We start from the raw sequence: 19747 nt of genomic DNA on the forward strand, positions 1-19747 counted from the left end.
CTTGGCTGTCAAGCATGGTTACACAGTCAAGGGGGACCCTGGTGTAGGCATCAAGTGCAGAAGGATGCACAGAGCAGTGCACAGGCTCCCTTCCTGTAACACACATCCTCCTCCACCTTTGACAACCTTATGTTGCTTAGGACAAGACAACATGAGGCTGAAAACAATCACATGTCCCAGGGAGAGAGCAGGAGAACACAATGGCATTGTGGGTGTTTCAGAGATAGTCGGGGATAGAGTTTAGCAATTCATTAAGAGAAATCACCCAACTGGCCAAGGAAAGGGACCCTCCAGTATTCAAGTAAAAAACATCTTACAGAGCCACTGTCCTTGTTCCCCAAGGCAAAACCTCCCTGACCCTATCAGTGATCAGGACATTCTGGTTTCTCAGACTGTAGTATAAAGCTGAGCAGAGCATCAACTTTTGGCCACTGGAGTGGTGGTTACTTCCTACTCCTCTTCAACCTCATTGCAAAGAGAAATTGTTCATTGCAGATGTGAATGTAAAAAGGAATTTTTAAGGTGGTAGGGAGGAAAACAGCAATGTAAATTCATCCTCCTGCTCTAAACAAACGTTTTCTCAGCCCTAGTATTTATGTAAGAGTGAGGGAGATCAATATACGGCAAGGAGGGACACCTTTGACGGTACAGACTGTGTGCAAGGGAGTGTGCGGGAGCACTGGATTCCTTGGGAGATAAAGTTTCATTGCTACCGAGTTAATCTCCTGAGCTTCTCATAGCAATTTTTTCTCCTTCAGTGCCTCTTGAAATGAGTTTCTATTTGTCTGTCTGGTGCTAATTTTCCCTCGTTTGCCACGCTGAAGCCGTCATTAGAGGCACAAAGTGCCTCCATTGTCTTTTTTTTGCTCTTTCTTCTGCCACTTTCCTTAGTGCCTCTTGGTTTGTTAACTCTGCTATAATTCAGTTGCAATCGGCTCCTGTTAGTCGGATCTGGCTGCCTTAGGATGCCCCATCCCTCCACTGCCTGAGGACATCGCTGCCTGGGGTAGATGCCTTGGGCGAGGGGCTGGAGGAGGGTGGAGGTGGTGGGGAGGAAGGCGAGGGGAGATGCTATATAGCAATTGCAAACCTTTATTCTTAAATGTTACAGCCGCTTTCCACAGATATTTGCTGTCTTTCCTTATTTCCATTTCAATTAGCTGCTGGGGAAAACAAGGGCTGAGCAAGGAAGGCTTTAGACAACATGGCAAATGCCCTGTGAGCCTTCACGCTGATTCAGGAATCACTTGGAGGAAGGAGATGGCTTAGATGCTGGCTCCTTATAAAAAGGTGCTTGGTTGCTCCCCCGCGGGAAGAAAATCCTTCTCTGCAGCCAGCAGCACAATCCCCATGTCTTGTCTGCAGCCCTCAGGTCCCCAACCACGTCAAGTGATGTATCTCCCTAGAGAGTTGCCCCATTACACCATCCTCAAGGAGACAGAGAAACCCGAGGCCATGCTTGCACACCCATCTCTCCAACAGCCACTTGCTGCCACATCACTTGGCAAAGATCGTGGTAAAAGGCCTGACAATCATATTTCTGTCCCACTAACGGAATATACAGCATGGCTCACGCTGATGAGTACCAGGGCTGTGTCTGCTGGATCCCCATCCTGCAGTATGGGAGGCTTGCCCTGATGCCTGTGAGCAACTTTCCTGTGCCAACCACTACCTCAGAAAAACCTTGCAGAAGATCAATGCATCACTACAAGCAATAGCAATTTGCTTCAAGAGCATGGCACTGTCTTCATCGCTGCTGTGTGCTGTGGGTGGAAACAGCAGCCCTACTCCCTGCTCTGTCTCAGCCGCAGCAGGAGAATCTGTGCACCACCTCGGGGCACCAGAAGTGCAGCTGCGGCTATTGCTAGGAGCTGCCTTCAGCAATGAACCTCTGGACATCTTAGCTTTTGTGCCAAGGAAAAGAGATTTGTTCAGCGGCAGAAAGCTGTGCTGAAGTTGTGTAAGGCTTTGTGGTGGAAGGAAGACCTCAGGCTGGGTAAAGTAGCATTCATGGAAAGATATGGTGAGCCCACCCCTTCATTCACAAGACAGACAACAAGCACTGGTGCTGGGAATGGGGTTGTCTTGGCTCTGCTAAGAAAACCAGTAAAGGCAGCAGCCAGTGAAATGATCTGGGAGAGGTTCTCCATGGACAGAGATGTTCTCAGGTCACTCTACAAATGAATGACAGACCCATAGGCAGCATGGCAGCTTTTGTTTGAGCAGGCTTCCCAAAACATATTGCAGAGAAGATGCATTGCCTTATTTCAAGCTTGCCATCAGCTCATATGTGTTCTGGACAAATGCAGTGCCTGTGTTTTCCACAATTTGTGCCAGCAGAAGCCACTTTAAATGAGCAGTATGTCTCTGAGGCAGAGCTCCTCCAGTGATGATACTTGTGTCACCCTTCTATCCAGGCACCCAGATGCCTTTTTGTTTGACCTGGCTTATTCTGTTACTTGCTGCAGGCTCTGGCACCTCTAGAGTTCTTGTGCTGTCTGCTGGATGGCAGTGGAAGGGTGCTTTCTGCCAGACAGCCAAGAGGAGGCAGGGCTCCCAGGATCGGTCTCAAAGAGGACCTCCTGCTCCTCTGCACCTTTCTGACACTGAGTGAGGGAAAGTTTAGAGAGGGCACATAGCTAGGTGGGAGGGGACGAGGGAAAGCCAGCTGGAGTCAGAACTTCTCCCCATGGCTTGCTCACTTGCTAAATGTTCACTTGTACAGAGAATGGGGAAAGATGGGTTGCAAGGAACACTCCCGCAGACTCCTTGGTGCAAGATCTTTGCTTTCTGTGCTGCCACATCCCTCAACTTGAAAGCAAAATAACTCCCCTCAGAGCAGCACACATCTTTTGATTCTGACTCTGCCACTTGCCCAGAGTGCGGATTAGACCATTATTTCAATGCTAGACAAAGTGCACGTCTTCAGTGCTGAGAGGGGGAAACCAACAGAACAAGAGCAAAAGCAAAACCTGATTCAGTTCAAGCATCTTCCGGAAACAAGCCTGCATGACTGTTAGAGCTACATGTGGTCACATCAGGCTGAATGCAGGGCCAGGACTGGAAGCTAGGTGCACTGTGAAGGATTGAAGTTCTGCTAGATTCTTGCACTCATTTCAAGAGCCTTGTGCATCTGCACTGACTCTCTGTCTGTGCAGCATCCTTGAGTGTGCAGCCCTGGAGTGATTTCTCCAGATGGAAGGACTGGGTTGAAAGCTAAAGAAACAGTCTTGCAGGCTGGGCTCCAAGAGATGGAAAACCCAGATCCACATGTTGAGCTGGAAAAAGAAAGTGGGGCCATCCACATCCAAATTCTCTCATTGTGAGCACCACAACCTGTCACCAGAGGACTGCAAACCTCAAGTTCCAGGCACAGAGCTGGATAAAAAAATTAGCACCCAAGGAAGGGGCAGCAGCAGATTAATGCAGAGGTGAGATTTCCAAACCAAGCTTCTAGGGTGCCATAGCCTTCAGCCCTGTAACAATTTTGGAGCAGCTCTCATCTGGCAGAGCAGCTCTCATCTGGCAGAGTGGCATTATTCCTGCTCAGTGTTTTTCATTTCAGTTGTAATATTTTAAAAGACATAAAGTCAGATTTATCACCAAGGTTATTGTAATGTATGACCACTCTACTCTGCATTTCAATTAGCACCTTCCTTTCTGTGAAAAATGGTTGAAAGATTCATCCCTCTAGCTTCCTGATTATTGCACCATTTTAAAACTAAACTGAAAAGGCAGCAGTTGTGAAGAGGAAGTCATAAATATTCTACTGACCATATACTATGAAAGTATTAATGATCAGAAAACATGGTGTTAAAGCTCATACTCTCTAATGTGTGCCCAAGTTTTTACAGACAATACACCTGCCACGTGTGGACAGAGTTCATAATACAGATGACAGATCATTAGCAATGTGTTAGGTATAGATATCTGTCTGGAAGCAAATCACTACAATTTCCAGCTCTCATAGGTATCCCATGTTGTGGCTACTCAGATATGCCCCCATGCTTCTGGAATGTTCTGGCTGGATTTTGTGATTTGTTGTGACATTTGCATTCTGATTTACAACTCTGCTCAAATTGCTACCTCCTGAGAAATCATAGAATCCTAGAAATCTTAGGAAAAAAATCCCTATTTTACATCCCAAGTATCAACATATAGTGTGTCTTAGACAAATGCACTACCTTTGAACTCTAGCTGCTGATGGCCACAAGTGACAAATCCTCTCAATCTTAATAGTGCCAACCAGTGCACAGTTGTGGTAAATCTAATCAAGTGTTTTATCTATTGCAGTTTTGAGAGATAAATCCAGCTCTTTGTCCATTCTGACAATACCTGCTTTGGATAGCAAAAGCCAGTCTTGGCTGAATTGCAAGGTATTTTTATAGACACACATTTTCTTGCGGCCTTTGAGCACCATAACCCTTAAACTAAGTTCCAATTGCAATTTAGCCATGTTTGAACATAGGTCTCCAGTGAAGAAAGATGAATAATGCAGTTTCCAGAACATCTCATCACTTTTCTTACTCTTCTGGAAGTTTTGAGTTATGGTAAGTGCCAAGAATTTAGATCCTCATTTACTGTAGGTCTGCATTACTGCTAATAATTTCCTATGTGCCTTTTCCAGTGAGAATGGGGTGCATCTAATAACTGCTGTTACAGATACAGAAAGCTCTTTGTGGTAGTAAACACAGCAATTAATGCTAATGACTCTGCTGTTAGCAAGTAACACTATTGGTGTTATGCTCATGCCTCACCAAATGTAAAGTTTCAGTTTGTTAAGCAGATGCCTGTGTTAACAGCCAAATTCTCTTCCCATGGATAGGTTAGTGTTAGTTAAATGTACCATTAAAAATAACCATTTAAAATGTTAATGAAAAGAGAGATTGTGCATGCCAGGATTTTGCTTGTCTTCTTTTTAGTCCCAACTTTAAGGTGGAGAAGGTGAAAAGGGACAGCTTTTCCAGGTATGTTGAGAGCAGACATGGAGGTAGAACCCCGGTAGTGCTGGTGGAATCCATGTCTGGCACCAGAAGTGTGGCTTGTTTCAGCCTCAGCAACCAGCCAATAAAGCTCAGTACTGACAGTCACATCCACACAACACACATACCTTAGCCTGAGGCTCCCTTCACCAGCCTTTCCCATGGTCTCCCTTTTGCTCCACAGTCCCCCGGCTCTCCCAGGGCCATGGAAGACAATGAGGACAGCAGAGGAGGGTTCATAATCCATTGTTTCTTCTCAGCCTCAAATAGCAAAGGAGTGGTAACATTCATGCTCACAGTCCTGTTTACACCTAGTGTTTTCTGACTTATCTCTGCTTAGCACACTCTTTGCGCTCACCTTCTGACAGGAGATTGTATGTATTTTCATGAAATTTAAGAAACAAGTGTGTACTCTACTGAAAACCACTCTTTCTTTGTCCTATGTGTTACGTTCCAGAAACAAAATTGGATAAACCTTTTAATAGACTATATCCCTCTCTCGTACATAAGTGTTGAGTCTCTGCCACAGCAAACTGTAAATAGGCAGTAGAGGAGAAGGCAGAAAGTAAAACAGAAGCAGGGAAGGTACTACACAGATGCTGGGCAGAGCAGGCCCAGAAACAAGAAGTCCAGTTGTATTTTTTATGCTCTAGCAGTGTGCAAGAATGAGATAACCTTGCTCTTAGAGGTGCAGCTAGGCTCTCCTACGGTGCAAGCTGAGCACAGCTATGCGTAGCCTCCTGCTACAGGCTCCTGCTGCTGCTATGGCATTCGGGTTGCCTTTCCCCAGGTGCAGGCACATGCTGCTCCATCGCTGCTCCATCCCTCCTGGGCTGCATCTCTCAGCTGCCCTAGCCCTGCTGCACAGCCTGGGACTGGAATTGGCCACACTGCTGCCTCGTGCAGTAGCACATTTAGCTGTGTCCAAAAAGCCCACCAGGAAACACAGGTCCTCCTGCCCAGACAAGAAAGGTGTTGCAAGGCTGTGACATACAGGTGGCACTTACTTGCTGGGCAGATCCCACCACTGGAGTGATTTGGCTGTAGATGTCCTGGGCTTGCCATTCTTCATTCTTACCATGCTGAGATATCCCAGGTGCTGCTTTCTCTTTTCACCAGACTCCTTGTATGGCACTTCTTGGTTTCTTAACTCGTTTGGCCACGTTTCCTTGTAAACTTGCCCTGGCTACTCTGCAGCCCACTCCCTTCTGCCCTCTTTCTTCTAACCTTTTCATGCCCGTTTGTGCCCATGGTATGAGAGTCCTGCCCCTCTGCCCCTTGCCGTGTCTGCCCTTGCTCCAAGCCCCAGGCCCCCTCCATTCTCATTTGCCCTCTCCCTCCTTGACATAAGACCTGGCATCTCCAGTGCTGTGTGCTTCTCTGTTTTCTGGCCAGCATTTCCTGCCTCCTTCCCCACTGGTCTCTTCCTCCATTTCCACCATCATGCTCTGTCTTTTGGTGTTCCTCTCTCACGCTCGCCTGTGCTGCCGAGCCTTCGCCTGTCTGTTCCATCTGCTTCCTTGCTCTTCCTTTCCTGGGAATGTAAACCTGTCTCATGCTGTACACACAAAAACGCACGTACAATTCTGTAATTTAATTTAAAAATGTGATTATTTGCAAGAGCTGAAAGCAAGCGCTGGCTTCAGGGCTGTAGTTTTGCCGATGCTGCTCAGCTGTGGGCAGGTTTCACGTCCCTCCTCTTCTTGTGACAGTCCCAGTTCACGTCTGTTTATAGCCAGTCTGCTCTGTTCATCCCCAGGCCCTGCACCCCAAGGGCCAGTCTGCTAGAACAGACCTGGTACCGTCAGCCCTAAGCCACTTGCCCCTGCCCTGCACGTAGCCCTGTACCACCTTGTGCCACCAAGGAAGGTGGGGAATGAGCAGCCTGGCCCACATCGCCCAGATGCACTGGGAAGTCATCACCACTAGGCATGATCAGAGAGAAGACAAATCAGGGTATGCAAGGAAGACAGGGGAAATGAAGAAAGATTACCTCCTTTTCACGTTTATTTAATTTTTGTATTTTTTTGTATTTTTTTAAGATCACAGAAGAGCAGAGCATTCATACATGTAAAGAAACAGAAACGAGATAACAGAAGTTAAATACATTGAGAAAAGAAAAAATAAAAAGCTTCTTTTTTTTTTTTTTCCGTCACTGGCTTTTGTTCATTCATTTGTTGGGTTATTTTTTTTCAATCGGTTCTTTTACACACACTCTTGCGCTTTTAAAATTTTCTTTCACAGAGCTAGTTCCGAAAACAAACCAATGGCAAAAAATAAAACGGCCGTTTTCTCGTTTCATTAAAGAGAAGTTCAGCTCATGTCTACAGTGCTGGGGAAAAATAGATATAAAGATATAGATATATATATATATTTATATGTATATAACACTGTTAATGAGGAGAGTTCTAACCACCCCACCATGTAGCAAGAAGAAGGGACTGGCCTTCATTCTCAAGGTCTAGAGGATGAAACTTGGCTCCAGCTGGGAAAGATAAAAGATTTTGGGAGGTGATGGTGGCACTGTGGAGGCAGGTTCCTGCTCTTTGCCTCCTCCTCCCTTTCCTGGCACACACGTGTGCTCCCGCATGCACAGGTCAGGCACATGCACATTTTCTCCTGGTTTCCACAGAAGGTCACCACGTAGCTGCGTGGGCAAAGAGCCACTGCCAGGAGCAATTGGAGGAGTGCGTGCCTGGCTGTGTGTGCAATGGAGGGCAGGGGAAAGGCAAGCGCCTGTGTGGTAGCCATGACGACTACTCTAGTATGTGTGTGGTAGAGGTTGCAGAGGGGTGTGTGTGTGTATGTCTGCGTGTGGCCGAAATGGGGAGCAAACATCATAATTTCGGAGACGGACAGCCCCACTGGGGAGATGCTCTCCTCACTGGCTGGCTCCTGGGTAGTTTTGCTCCTTGTCTCCATCCATGGACTGTATGTTATGTACAGAAACATTCACATGCCTATTCCCGGGGCACAGCCAGAGTTACCATGGTCTCATGCTGCATTGCTCAACAAGGCCCATAGCAGCGTGGTGTGCATGACCTGGCGGACCAGGTGGTGAGCGCCTGATGCACCAGAAGCACAGGCAGGGAAGGAAGGGCCTGTTTTACCTGGGAATAGCTCTTCTTGGATGCCATGGCCCTTCTTGGATGCCACCTCTGCCTCTTCCTCAGCCATGCTGCCTAACGAGCCCTGCTGTGCATGTAGCCCCACCACCCGTGCTGCAGTCATATCCTCCTGACTTGCACTGCCCCTTCCTTCTCTGCTGCCTGGGCACTTATACAAGGCTTGCAGGGCAGGCTGGGTTGCTGTGGCACCAGTTAACCTGAGCCTGCAACAAGTGAAGAACCCTTTGCTTGCCACTGGTCTGGGCTACTTAGGAGATCTGCTGCTTTTTCCCAAGCCCTGCCTTGGCTGGTCTCCTTGCCTCACACCCTAAGCCACAGAAACACAGAGGACCATACCAACATATCCTTATCAAGCTGATTTCTGCTTTTCTGTTATGGTGAATGAATCAACAAGAAAACACCACACATTGCCCTAACGGGAGCCAACCACCAAGCAGAATTTAGGGGAGCCGTAGCAGCTGCCTGAACATTGTTCTAGCAAGCTACAAGAAGGAAAAGAGAAAGAGGTTTAATGGTGTGACACAGCTCTTAGTCAGCAGGAGTCATGCAGCTAAAAAAAAAAATAGTCTTCCGGGCATCTCACTGGAAATGAAGCCACCCTAAGATTAGCATTGAGAGGCCACGGTCTCCTCACTGATGAACCAGAGAGTTCTGTGCATGGATGACGGCCCTAAGATTAGCATTGAGAGGCCACGGTCTCCTCACTGATGAACCAGAGAGTTCTGTGCATGGATGACGGACAGCACTCATCCCTACCCTCTTCCACTGGCATCACGTCTTGGAAATTAGCATCCAGTTTCTCCATCACTTCCCTGCCTCAAGTTTTTCTTTATCCACGGTACAGTTTGCTCTCAGCATCCCCAGCTCAGTAAGTTTTGTGTACTCAAATCAGAGAAGCAGTGAGATTGTGCACCATCAGAAGAGAGAGAGAGAGAACTGCTCACCCCCCAGCATCTCCTCTGTAGGACTGTCTTGGTTAGCCATCCTTGGTGTCAGTTGCTACATCACATCAAGCACCATGATGATTTAGGCTGCAGGTCAGTGTGCTTGGAAGAGAGGAAGCAGAACTGTGAGAGAGGCTGGAAAGAGAAGAGCTGTTTCCCTGTGCCCATAGATTCCTTCACCAGGGAGAAGTAAAGGATTGCACAAAGATTGAGCTAAAAAATTCACCTGGTGGTGGAGATGTGAAGGACTCTAAAGTAGCTCCTCTGTCTTCCAAAATCCTCTTCCCAAAATGCACTTGAATCACCAGGACTTGCTGTTGCTCTCCCAAATTCCTTCCAGATGTGCAGCTTCCACTCATTCAGGAGACTATGTGGCTATTGACAGGAACATTGTCCATGCTGTGAACTTGGACTTTCAAAATCGATTTACTCAGACAGATGGCTCGGGGGCATGGTCTGGATGCACCTGGAGCTAAGAAGAGCTGGTGGGGCTTGGATATAGTTTGACCAAACGTGGGGCAAGTAGCATTACACAAGAGATCTGCCCAAGTGTTGAACAGTGAGTGGTGTGAGAAAGGTGTGCAAAGACTCAACTCTCGACACAATGCATGTCACCAATGAAATCTTCATGAATGGCACATTAACATGCACTTGGTGCTAGCATGGGGTGACACAACTTCACTGGTGAAGAAAGTGGGAAGGGGGGAGGAGGGGAGTGCATCACTGAGCAACACACCCGCAAGCTGTGGGGCTGCAAACAAACAAAAATGATCACAACTGCCAAGATACAGGTGTCGGCTTGAGTGTCCCAGTGTCGCCCTTCCCAGCCGTTCAGAGACAGACATCTGCTTCATTTTCCATCTAACAAGACACACGCTCCAAGCAGCATGCTACAGTCATGCATGGAGCTCATGTGGCCCAGGGTGGCTGCGTTTCCCCTGTCCAGTTCCTTTCAGAAAGACTTGCCTTCACCCCTCCTCTCGGTCATCTGAAAAGGGTTAGAAATCTGCTAGCAAGTATGGGGCCATAGATTAAATCTAAGTTTCTTGTTCCTCTGCTTGGACATTACCAGACATCTCATGTAACTCTTGTAATATTTACAAACCAGTAGAAGAAATACAATTCTTTTTTTCCTTTTTTTTTCATTTTGTTCTTTTCTTTTTATAACACTAAATGTTAAATCTCCATCAATAAAACACAATTACACTGACAAGCTCAAGGAACTGGTGTCCCATTCCAAACTCCCATCTTCCCCAGTCCCCAACCAGCTGAGAGGCAGAAGGAAGCAAGAGCATAGCTTTTTGAAAAGGGATGAGGAAGATAGAAACATGAACATGGAATAGAGATGAGGAAGAGAAACAGCTTCAGAGAAAAGGGCCTGAGACATGAGAAAACCCTTTGCAACGTCTCTGTTAAAGGGGGAAGGGGAGTAAGAGAATGGTGGAAAGTTTTCGACTTTTCCTGTGTTTCCTATGTTCATCTGGGCTCTCATTTCAACAACTGCTTTGAGCTATCCCTGCTCAAGATCAGGAGACACAGGGGCATGTTCACAGCATCCCATGACACGTACAGCAGTTCGCAAGATTAGTTTCTTGGGGTAAATCAAGCTTCAGCTTACTCACAGCTCCCACAGCCCTGCTATGAATGGACATTGCTCTCAGCCCCAGTGGGGCTCCCAACACTGCTGCAGATAACAGGCACACTTGGTGTTTGTGGCTTTTCTCAGACAGGTCTGCAGATTTTAACCCCATGTCACACCCACATGATGGAGGCATAGATCTGCCCAGGTTCTGCAGGCAAGAACAGATCCCAGCCACCAGCCAGGGTTGTAGCTGTTTCCTCTGGCTAATAGGCAGAGGGCTTGGAAAAAAAAAAAAAAAGGCTGTCTTGTTTTCAGCAATATATTTCTCTTATTTACCATAAGCCTCCATGCATCTGAAAAAAAATCCCCTCAAAGCTCCTTCAAACCAAAAAAGATGTGAGACAACGAGGTGCTGGGACTTGTGACCACAATCACACCAAAAGGCTCTGATGTGTGTGAACCCCATGCCTAGGAGTGACCCCACAGCACTAGCAACATGTGCAGAGGACAACACGTGGGACAGACCTTACAACAGTAGCCAGGATGACATCAAACAGAGGCTTCAACCTAAAGGAAACGATGGTCTTGACTCAGCCCTGAGGAACAGCCTCAAGTCACTGCTGGCTGCCCACCTCCTCATAACAAGCCTTGACAACAAACCCAGACACAGGCACAGCCTCAAGAATAAGAAATGCCAGTGATAAAGTGCATTCTGTTGTGCCAGTGTGCTGGAGAGGGTACAGCTCCCAGTCCCGGCTTCTGGGACCAGCAGCAGCTCACCAGGGTGGGTGTTGCCTGTTGCAGCAGGAAATCCAAAGTTGTCACAAAGACACCAAATGGCATGACTTTCCTGATGGAAATGGCACGAGGACTGGGGTGCTTGAATGCTCTGAAGGATATAGGGCATATTTTCCTTGGGCTGCAGCATGCCAGTCTCCAAAGGAGATGCACAAATCCCAGCAACGACCACCCAGTCTCAGAAGTGAGAGGGTGTGTATCCCTGAATGCCTGGGGCAAATTTCAAGAGCCAATTGCCCAGCTCACTCCTCTTGCAATAGGGTACAAACACTCCCAGGTATGGCTTTGGGGTTTGGAGGAGTGTGGGGAACATAATTTACCACCGTCCAAATCCACAGCAGATCTATAGCAAGTCTGACATCACTCAAACTCAGCCTCTCGTGTCTCACTAATATTTCCTCACTCATTCTGACTGCCTGAGAGGAGCCCTTGACTGCCTGCTTAATTGCCTGCCTCCTGCTGCCTGAAAGAGCTGAGCTCAGCAGAGAGGAGGCAGGCGCCAGCAGTGCCGCAGTGCAAGGTGAAAGCACCGCACTGAGCAGCAAGCAGAGGCCTTGGTGGAGCGTGCCCCAGACATGCACAGATCGTGATGGGCTCACAAGCAGCAATTCCCACTTTCCTCCCTAGTAAGAGACCACTTGGTGGGCATCCTTTCCTGCATGCCACAGGGCTGCAAGCCCAAGCTGTTTCCCCTTTGCCTTCAAGACCATGCGAGCATGACTGCCAAGCGTGCTGCTACTGCACTAATCCACAGGGCAAAGACAAAAAAGGTGAGTTTGCTGGTGTTTATCAGCTCAGTGACACCAAGCACCTGTAAAACACTACAGTTGCGGGATGCTCACTAGACTCCTGTGGGCTAACTCAAGTTCCTCCCTTTACATCCCTTTCCCCCCAAACTAAGTGGCTACCTGATAAATCCTGTGTTTTAACATCTTTGCTACTGTGAATGCTAGGGCTTGTGACAGGACAGGAAACACAGGAGTCTTCTCCCCATTGCCCCTGCCGGCACACATGCACTGCAGCTGCCAGAGCATATGACTGTTGGCTTCCTTTCTCTCACTGTTCACCCTGAATCCTGCAGCAGACCTGTTGCTGGCGTAGCAATTTCCAGCCACCATGCTGCGTTTTCTCAGTGCTGTTTCTCATTGCCTGTTCTCTCCTTCTCCTTGCTCAGCACCCACTCGAGCATCAGTTCCTCCTGTTGGTACCTCTGTATGCACTTCTGCTATGGCAAGGGTGATGGCTGGCAAGCAATAGCCTTCTCCAGCAAGACCAACACCCTCCAGATGATAAAAGAGCAATGGCAATCATGCTGCCTGCTTCTTTGCTGCAACACTTTAAGCTCCTTCTTTATAAGCCCAGGATTTTGGACCTGAAATTCTTCCTCTTACATTCACAGATCCTGGACATTTTCTGACCCAATTTGTTTCAAAGGTGGAATTTGCAAAGTGAGCTTTGTAGTAGCAGTGGTGTACAATACACACAGGTGCGTGCGCACACACATGCTCTCTCACCCTTACATATCATAAGTTTCCTTTTATAACAGGTAGGACAGTAAGAATAACAGCAAAAAAGAGTATTGGTTGTGTTTTTACATGACCACCAAAACAGTTAGGAATGACCAGCTTGTGGTTTTCATGTCGAGGCGTTGTTCCTATGCATATACTACACCAACAGGAATGGCTCCTCTGTAATGTCCAAGATCTCATCGCTCACATCTCACCCGCCCAGCTTCCCCTCCCAGGAGGAGTGAGTGGCCGCCTTCTGCATTTCGTAGTGCTGAAGAACAGTCCTGGTTTCTTCTGCTTATTTGGACAAATGCACACTCCCATGTGCGTGTACAAGCACTCATGCGTACCAAGGGTTTCTATGCTTGTACTTGGAGGATGAGAGCCAGACACGTTGCAGGTGGGTGAGAAAAAAAAAGAACAAAAAGGCTAAAGAAGGGTGCAGACTGACTCTTGCAAGCAAGGTGGCCGGGAGTCAAAAAAGCCAGTGAGGGCACTGGAGAGGGAACACCATAGGAACCTGTGTTGCAGCTGCCCCTCTCTCCTCACCTCTCTTCTCTGCCTGAGTGATCTCTCAGCATCTTGTCTCACACTTACAAGGCAGGACATTATCTACAGCAGGATGAGCATATGTACACATGGACCATTCCTTTTGCATGCTTAGAGAGAGCAAGAGAAAGAGAGAGAAGACGGAGCAAGAGCCACACGTACATGCATGCACGCACGCACACAGGCATAGACGGGAGAAAGAGAAAGACATTTGGTCAAATTGAGGAGGGAGAGGAAGAGGATTAAAAAAAAGGGAAGAAAAGAAAATAATGTTTTCAATAGCTGACACGGCTTTAGTTCAGGGAAGCGAGTGCAATGTTTTATGAAGGAGGAGGCAGGAAAGGTCTTTAGCAAGGTCTGGGTGCACAGGAGTGCAGGGTGAAGAGAGGAAGGGGTTCTTCCAAGGACACCAGTATGCAGAGAGCTTCAAGTGACTTGTTCTGGTTTGTGGCTTTTTTTTTTTCCTTTTCTTCCTTTGCATTTTTTTTTGTTTTTGTTTTCTAAAGTATGAACTGGCTGAGCATCAGCTCACAAAAATTACCCAGGGCATCCAAAAAGTTAAGTGGCTATAGACATTGAAGCAAAGACCTCTTTCTACAAAAGAAAGAAAGAGGAGGAAGGAAGGTGAGGGAGTATGGAAAAGAGGAAGGAGGAGAGAAAAGAAAAGAGATCTTCTGTTCAATTGGCTTTGTGGGTATTGTTGTATTGTTTACACTGCAGCATCCTCCGGCAACATAATCCTTGCTGGTGCCCCGTTCTCTCCCTCACTTCGTTCGTATTGCCTCCTAGACAGTTGGTGATTCTACAGCCGGCTTGTCAGTTTTCAGATTAAATGTTGCTTAGTCTTCTTTGATGTAATTTTTCTTCTCCCCCCTCTTTGCTCCTGAACACACAAAAGTTGTGAAAGAAACAGTCCTCTCTCTCTCTCCCTCCACCCTTTTTTCTCTCTCCCCTCTCTTCGCTCTGTCTCCTGTATAACGCGTTTTGTTTTGTGTGTTGTTGTTGTGTTGTTTTTTTTTAATTATTATTATTATTATTACTTTTAATTCTGATTTGTATTAACATTTGCTGAGTAGGCAGAGCAGGGATGCTGCCAGCAGCCACAGTGGGACGGCCAAACTCATGGAGCCGTTGTCTACTCTCCCTGTGCCGGGTCCTGCAGAGTGCGAGAAGGGAGAGAAAAGAAGACAAGATTACACACAGGTGGATGAGAAAGGGGTTGCAAAGGAATATCGCGTGTTGCTGCTGAGGCAAGGCTGCTCCCAGGCTGCTCCAGTGGCAGCAGGCCAGGCCTGCAGAGCACAGCTGCTTTTCCGCTTGGGTGAGCTCCATCCAGTGCAACCAGAACCTCCCGCACACCCGCTCCCCAACTGGCACGCCCATGAGCTCCTCAGCATCCTCCCCTCTTGCCCAATGCTCCAACAGCATGTGGCTCTCCCTAAATAACACCCAGGCTGGAGAAACAGGGCCTGGAACAACTGGGAAAGCTCAGCCCTGCCTGCCATCCCATCTAGTCCCATCCCTTGCCATGCCTCCAGCCAGGAGCCGCTAGCCACCTGGTGTGGGGCATAGCTCACACCTTCATACAGAGCACCCCTGGCCACCAGCCCTGCATCTCCCTGCTCTGCTGCCTTCCTGGCAGTGGCCTTGGGATGCCAGGGCTTGTTGTAATTCTGCGTGGTGGTCAGTGCCTTTCTGCAGACAGACAGCAGCTCCGCAAGGGCTGATTCATCACAGCAGTCTGATCAATAAAACATGGGCCCAACCAGCGGATGCCTCCCTTCCCAGAGGCTACACCGCAATTATTTATTTCTTAATCGGGCTGGAGGAAGGCTTCGCTGTTGTGTTTATAGTCCTGCCGCACGACACCTATAGGGTGAGGGTGCATGGTGTGCCAGGAAGGTTGATTTTTTCATAAAGGTAGAAACAAACATGCATGCATGGGTACGTGCTTCCCCAGGGTGCTATCAGAGGGGGCTGGGAGGAGTGCTCTGCCGCAGCAACAAATAATGCAGCCTCGCTCCCGGAATGTTAAGTGCTAACACTCCTGACATCTTCTCATTCATCCTCTCATTTATGGGTTCCCTTTTCTGGATGGTTTTAAAGGCAGAGATGCTGTTTAAAATCCACCCTGTATTATCAAGCTTTCGCAGCCTTTTCTTTTTAATGATGCAGGGAGATGTGCACAGCTATGATTTTGTGAACACATACTCATCATTATATGTACACATAAGTGTATGCATATATACACACACATATGTGTATATGCATACACATATGCACATATATATGTACATGTACCTGTACACATACACATACATACACCCATATACATATATGTGTGTGTATATGCAGTGTTTTACACAGAAAGGGTGAAGTAAGATGCTGAAGTGCAGAGGTGGAGATCAGTCTCTATATTGGGACTGATCCTGCTGTGGAAGAAAGAAGAAATGCTAACAACCAAGAAGAGCTTTTTCTAACAGCAGGGTGGGAGCCAAAAAAAAAAAAATGCACTGTTCAGGAGAGACCCATGGGACTGAAGTGCAACTACTCTCTCACAACTTGCAGAGTTTACCAGGCAGAGAGCCCATCTCTGCTGGGTGGAACATGGGTGCCACAGGCTTGCTGAGCAGCAGAGTCACTATTAAACTCTACCTGGTGACTAAAAGGCAGCAAATCTGAGGACGTTACCCAGAGCCCCTGAAATTCTGTAGTACTGTCATTTATGGGATTTCTTCCTAATGTAGCCCATCACATACTAGATCAGCTATTTGTGCCCCAATTCTATTCTTTCATTATTAAGTAAGTATGTGCTGAATTGTGTGGAAAATTTATATCCCATCTATGGATTCTTTTCTCAGTTTGTCTTTTGTGGCTTGTCACACAAATCCTACAGCACTGGTTTTTCACTCCTTGTTTGGATGACAGGAACTTATTTCCATCCTCTGAGCTCAGGAACAAGTCTAAGTTCAGCTATAACTACTTGATCTACGTTTCAGAGAAAGCATCTTTTACAGTCAAATAATTGAAAGGAGGCTATTTGGAATCATTTGCATCCCATATTGGCAGTGAAAATGTCCGAACACATGAATCCTCTGTCCCAGCAAGAACACACTTGGAAGTGTGGGTTGCCCCACAAGAAATTTTCAGCCATTACATTTTCACTGTCTGGCTAAAGTGCCATTTGTCTAGCACACACATGGACATGTATATAATACATACATATGTGGCAACAAACCCCCTCCTTGTCACTTTTCTGGGGTGTAGATGCAATCAGAGCAAAGGCATACATACCCACAGAGGAGTGCAATGCACCCCTGGCAAAGCAGAGGAAGAGTATGTTTTGCTTCGGCAGGATACTCCTGCCTTAATACGTCTAAGTGCATGGCTTAGGGTTTATGTGTTTGGTGCGAGTTGGGGACAGAAGTATGATGGTATGGTATAGTATGGTATGGTATGGTATGGTATGGTATGGTATGGTATGGTATGGTATGGTATGGTACGCCATGGCACTGCATTATATACTACGGTACGGTAAAGCGATGAGCTTCTGCAATACCTAGGTGTAAGGGAGGACACATAAGGCACAGTGTGATGATGGGCTTGGAAGAGGGTTACAGCAGCTGCTTCTCTCCTTCAGCTTGTGTGCATATACTTGAGAATACCTGACAAGCCCAGACTACCACCTCCACAGCCGAAAAATGGTGAAAGTTTTACACCCCCATGTTTTCCTGCTAAGCCCTCTGCATGTATCAGTGATGTGGTAGGACTGGCCACAGAAGCCTTTCCAAGTGCCATCCTGATCATCTTCTGCACACTACCACACACTAATACCAGCAGTTGTTTGCACCAGCGGGCTGTGTGCTGCTGTGAGGGTTTTGGGTTAGGCTGACTGGGAGGCCTGGGAGCCAGCGTGGTTCAAAGCTGCTGCAGACCCTGCACATAACCCTGGAAACCACATGTAATCTCTGCCTCTTACAACAGAGCCAGCTGAAGTACGTCATTTATGCTGCATTTATTGTCACACAGATTGCAAAGATGTTGGAAGGTTACAGTTCAATCACAAGATAAAATCTTGACAACTTTGAGAATTTGGGCTGGGGGACACACTAATTGCTCAAACGTAAAAGAAAGAGTGAAAATATTAGCAGAAAGCAAAATATTAATTTTTGAGTGAGATTTTGAGCAGGACATAGTATCTGTTTTCATTCACTCTATTGCTTTCAGTCTTCTCTCCTAGCCACACTGGGGTATCACTATACTGAGGTATTGCTGTGCTGCAGTCTCCCAGGCTGAGACATCCCGTGTTTGCACGATGACTTGTGTGTGTGTCTCTGTGTGTGCGTGTCTCTGTGTGTGCGTCTCTGTGTGTGCGTGCTGCTGTGGTCCCTGTATGCCTCTAAGATGGGAGTTGAGGAATCCACAAGCCTGCAGGTGAATGTCCACCCTGGAAGAAGCACACTAGCCCCCTGCAGTGGCATGTGTTTATCATGTCAAACATGCACTCACCTACACAGTCTCCACTCCAACAACCCATACTTGCAAAGCACACCCAGCCCACCACACAGGTGCATGCATGTACATATACATGCACATGTGGGCATGCATGTCCAATCCCCCCATATGCATACACACATGCAAACACACTCTACTTCCTCTGCTCACACACATGCAAACACACCCTGCTCACACACATGCAAACATATTCTGCTCCCTCTGTTCACACACGTGCAAAAACACCCTGCACACACGCATGAAAACACACCCATCCTCCCTGCTCACACACATGCAAACATATTGTGCTCCCCTTGCTCATACACGTGCAAAAAACCCCACCCTCCCTGCTCACATAAGCAAACACACCTTCCTCCCCCTGTTCACATATGTGCAAACACACCGAGACTCCCTGCTCACACAAGTGCAAACACAGTCGCCCCCCATGCCCACAGCTCCCTCCACCCCCCATCCCCCGGACGCGCAGGTGCCTCCCCCCGATCACCACTGCAGCCCCTGCAGCTGCAGCCTCGCCCCCTTGCATCCCCCCCAGCCGCTGCAGCAGTGCGCGGAGCCGCGGTCTCCAGCGCCCCCTGGCGGCCGCCGCCGCCCGCGCAGCCGCGCAGTGCCGCCTGCATCCCGCATCCCGCATCGAGCGAGCATCCCCGGGAGAGCCGAGGAGAGTCCCAGCAAACCTCCGTGAGACACACTCCCCCTCCCGCGCTTCCCTGCCTCTCTCGGCCTGGGCATGGGCTCACGGACTCCGTGCCCTCGGCTCAAAACCCAGCCGCCTCCGCCCTGGCGCTAAAAGCCAAGAAGGGACCCTTTCAGCGGGCACGGGGGCTTTGGCAAACAAGTGGTGCTTTCTCTGCAGTTTCCCATTTTCGTAACCTTGAGCCTGACTCTGGGAGCTTCCTTTGCAAGCTAATCTCTCAGGCTAATCATTCCTCTGCAATTTGGCAACAACTCCAGAGTTCATGACCACGCAATAGCTTTGACAGGGGATTTTTTCCACCACAGTCAGGGAAGGAAATTGGGTTTCTGATGATGATGAGTTAATATGAATATATGGCAGCATCTCAAAAATAAACCCTTAAGGGACCTCTGACTCCAAACGGCTGACCAATGACATTAATCAAATCAAGAAGGAACAGTCAGAAAATTGGCAAGGACAAGCCAACTGCACTTCTCTTCCTTGTTCCAAATAATGAGACATTTAGATAACCAGTGCAGATGCAGGTGGACCCTTGCCACAGTGCCTGACTGCTGCAACAACCTCAGAGGACTTTGCACCCCAAGTTTCCAAGGGTTCATCTTTGCCACACTTTCAGCATGGGTGATTTCCATTGGTGTCATGGCATAAGGTAGCCTTGGCCGAGATTTAGAGAACTGTAGCTTTTTTAGGGCTGAAGGGGACCATGACCTACCCCTCTCTCCAAAGCAGGGTAAACCAAGCCATGTCCTTAAATGAAACCACAGGAAAGAGAGAGTCGTGCCACTGTGACCTCGCTGCTGTGTCACACATCTTAATGGCTTTACTGGGACAACCTTAGTGAGTCAGTGCTTTGGCCTTCACAGGTCCTAGGCATGCCACACAACTGACATAGCACAGCTGGGCTTGCTACACTTGCTCCTCCCTGGCTGGAAGCTAGGCTAGCCCAGGTTTCACCATGGAGGGCATGGGAACATATGCTAGCTCAAATGGCAAGCTGTAATGCTTTGATGTGTATGTGTGGTTGTGATGGCTCATAAACTGCTCATA

General features: G+C 47.9%; 1 protein-coding gene across 4 annotated transcripts in view; it reads right to left on the reverse strand.

The window, feature by feature from the left end:
• Nucleotides 1-6980: 6980 nt before the first annotated feature.
• LSAMP (limbic system associated membrane protein) overlaps nt 6981-19747 on the reverse strand; it is a 1021094-nt gene continuing 1008327 nt past the window's right edge. For 3 of the 4 annotated variants that reach the window (XM_054073673.1, XM_009556979.2, XM_009556980.2), the window contains one exon: nt 6981-14647. In XM_054073673.1, coding sequence (XP_053929648.1) covers nt 14550-14647 — 98 coding nt within the window. In that variant the 3' untranslated portion in view covers nt 6981-14549. The remainder of the gene's footprint in view (nt 14648-19747) is intronic. The other variant, XR_008451114.1, reaches the window with a different exon arrangement.

The sequence above is a fragment of the Cuculus canorus genome, chromosome 1, assembly GCF_017976375.1.
Source record: "Cuculus canorus isolate bCucCan1 chromosome 1, bCucCan1.pri, whole genome shotgun sequence".
Classification (NCBI taxonomy): Eukaryota; Metazoa; Chordata; class Aves; order Cuculiformes; family Cuculidae; genus Cuculus; species Cuculus canorus.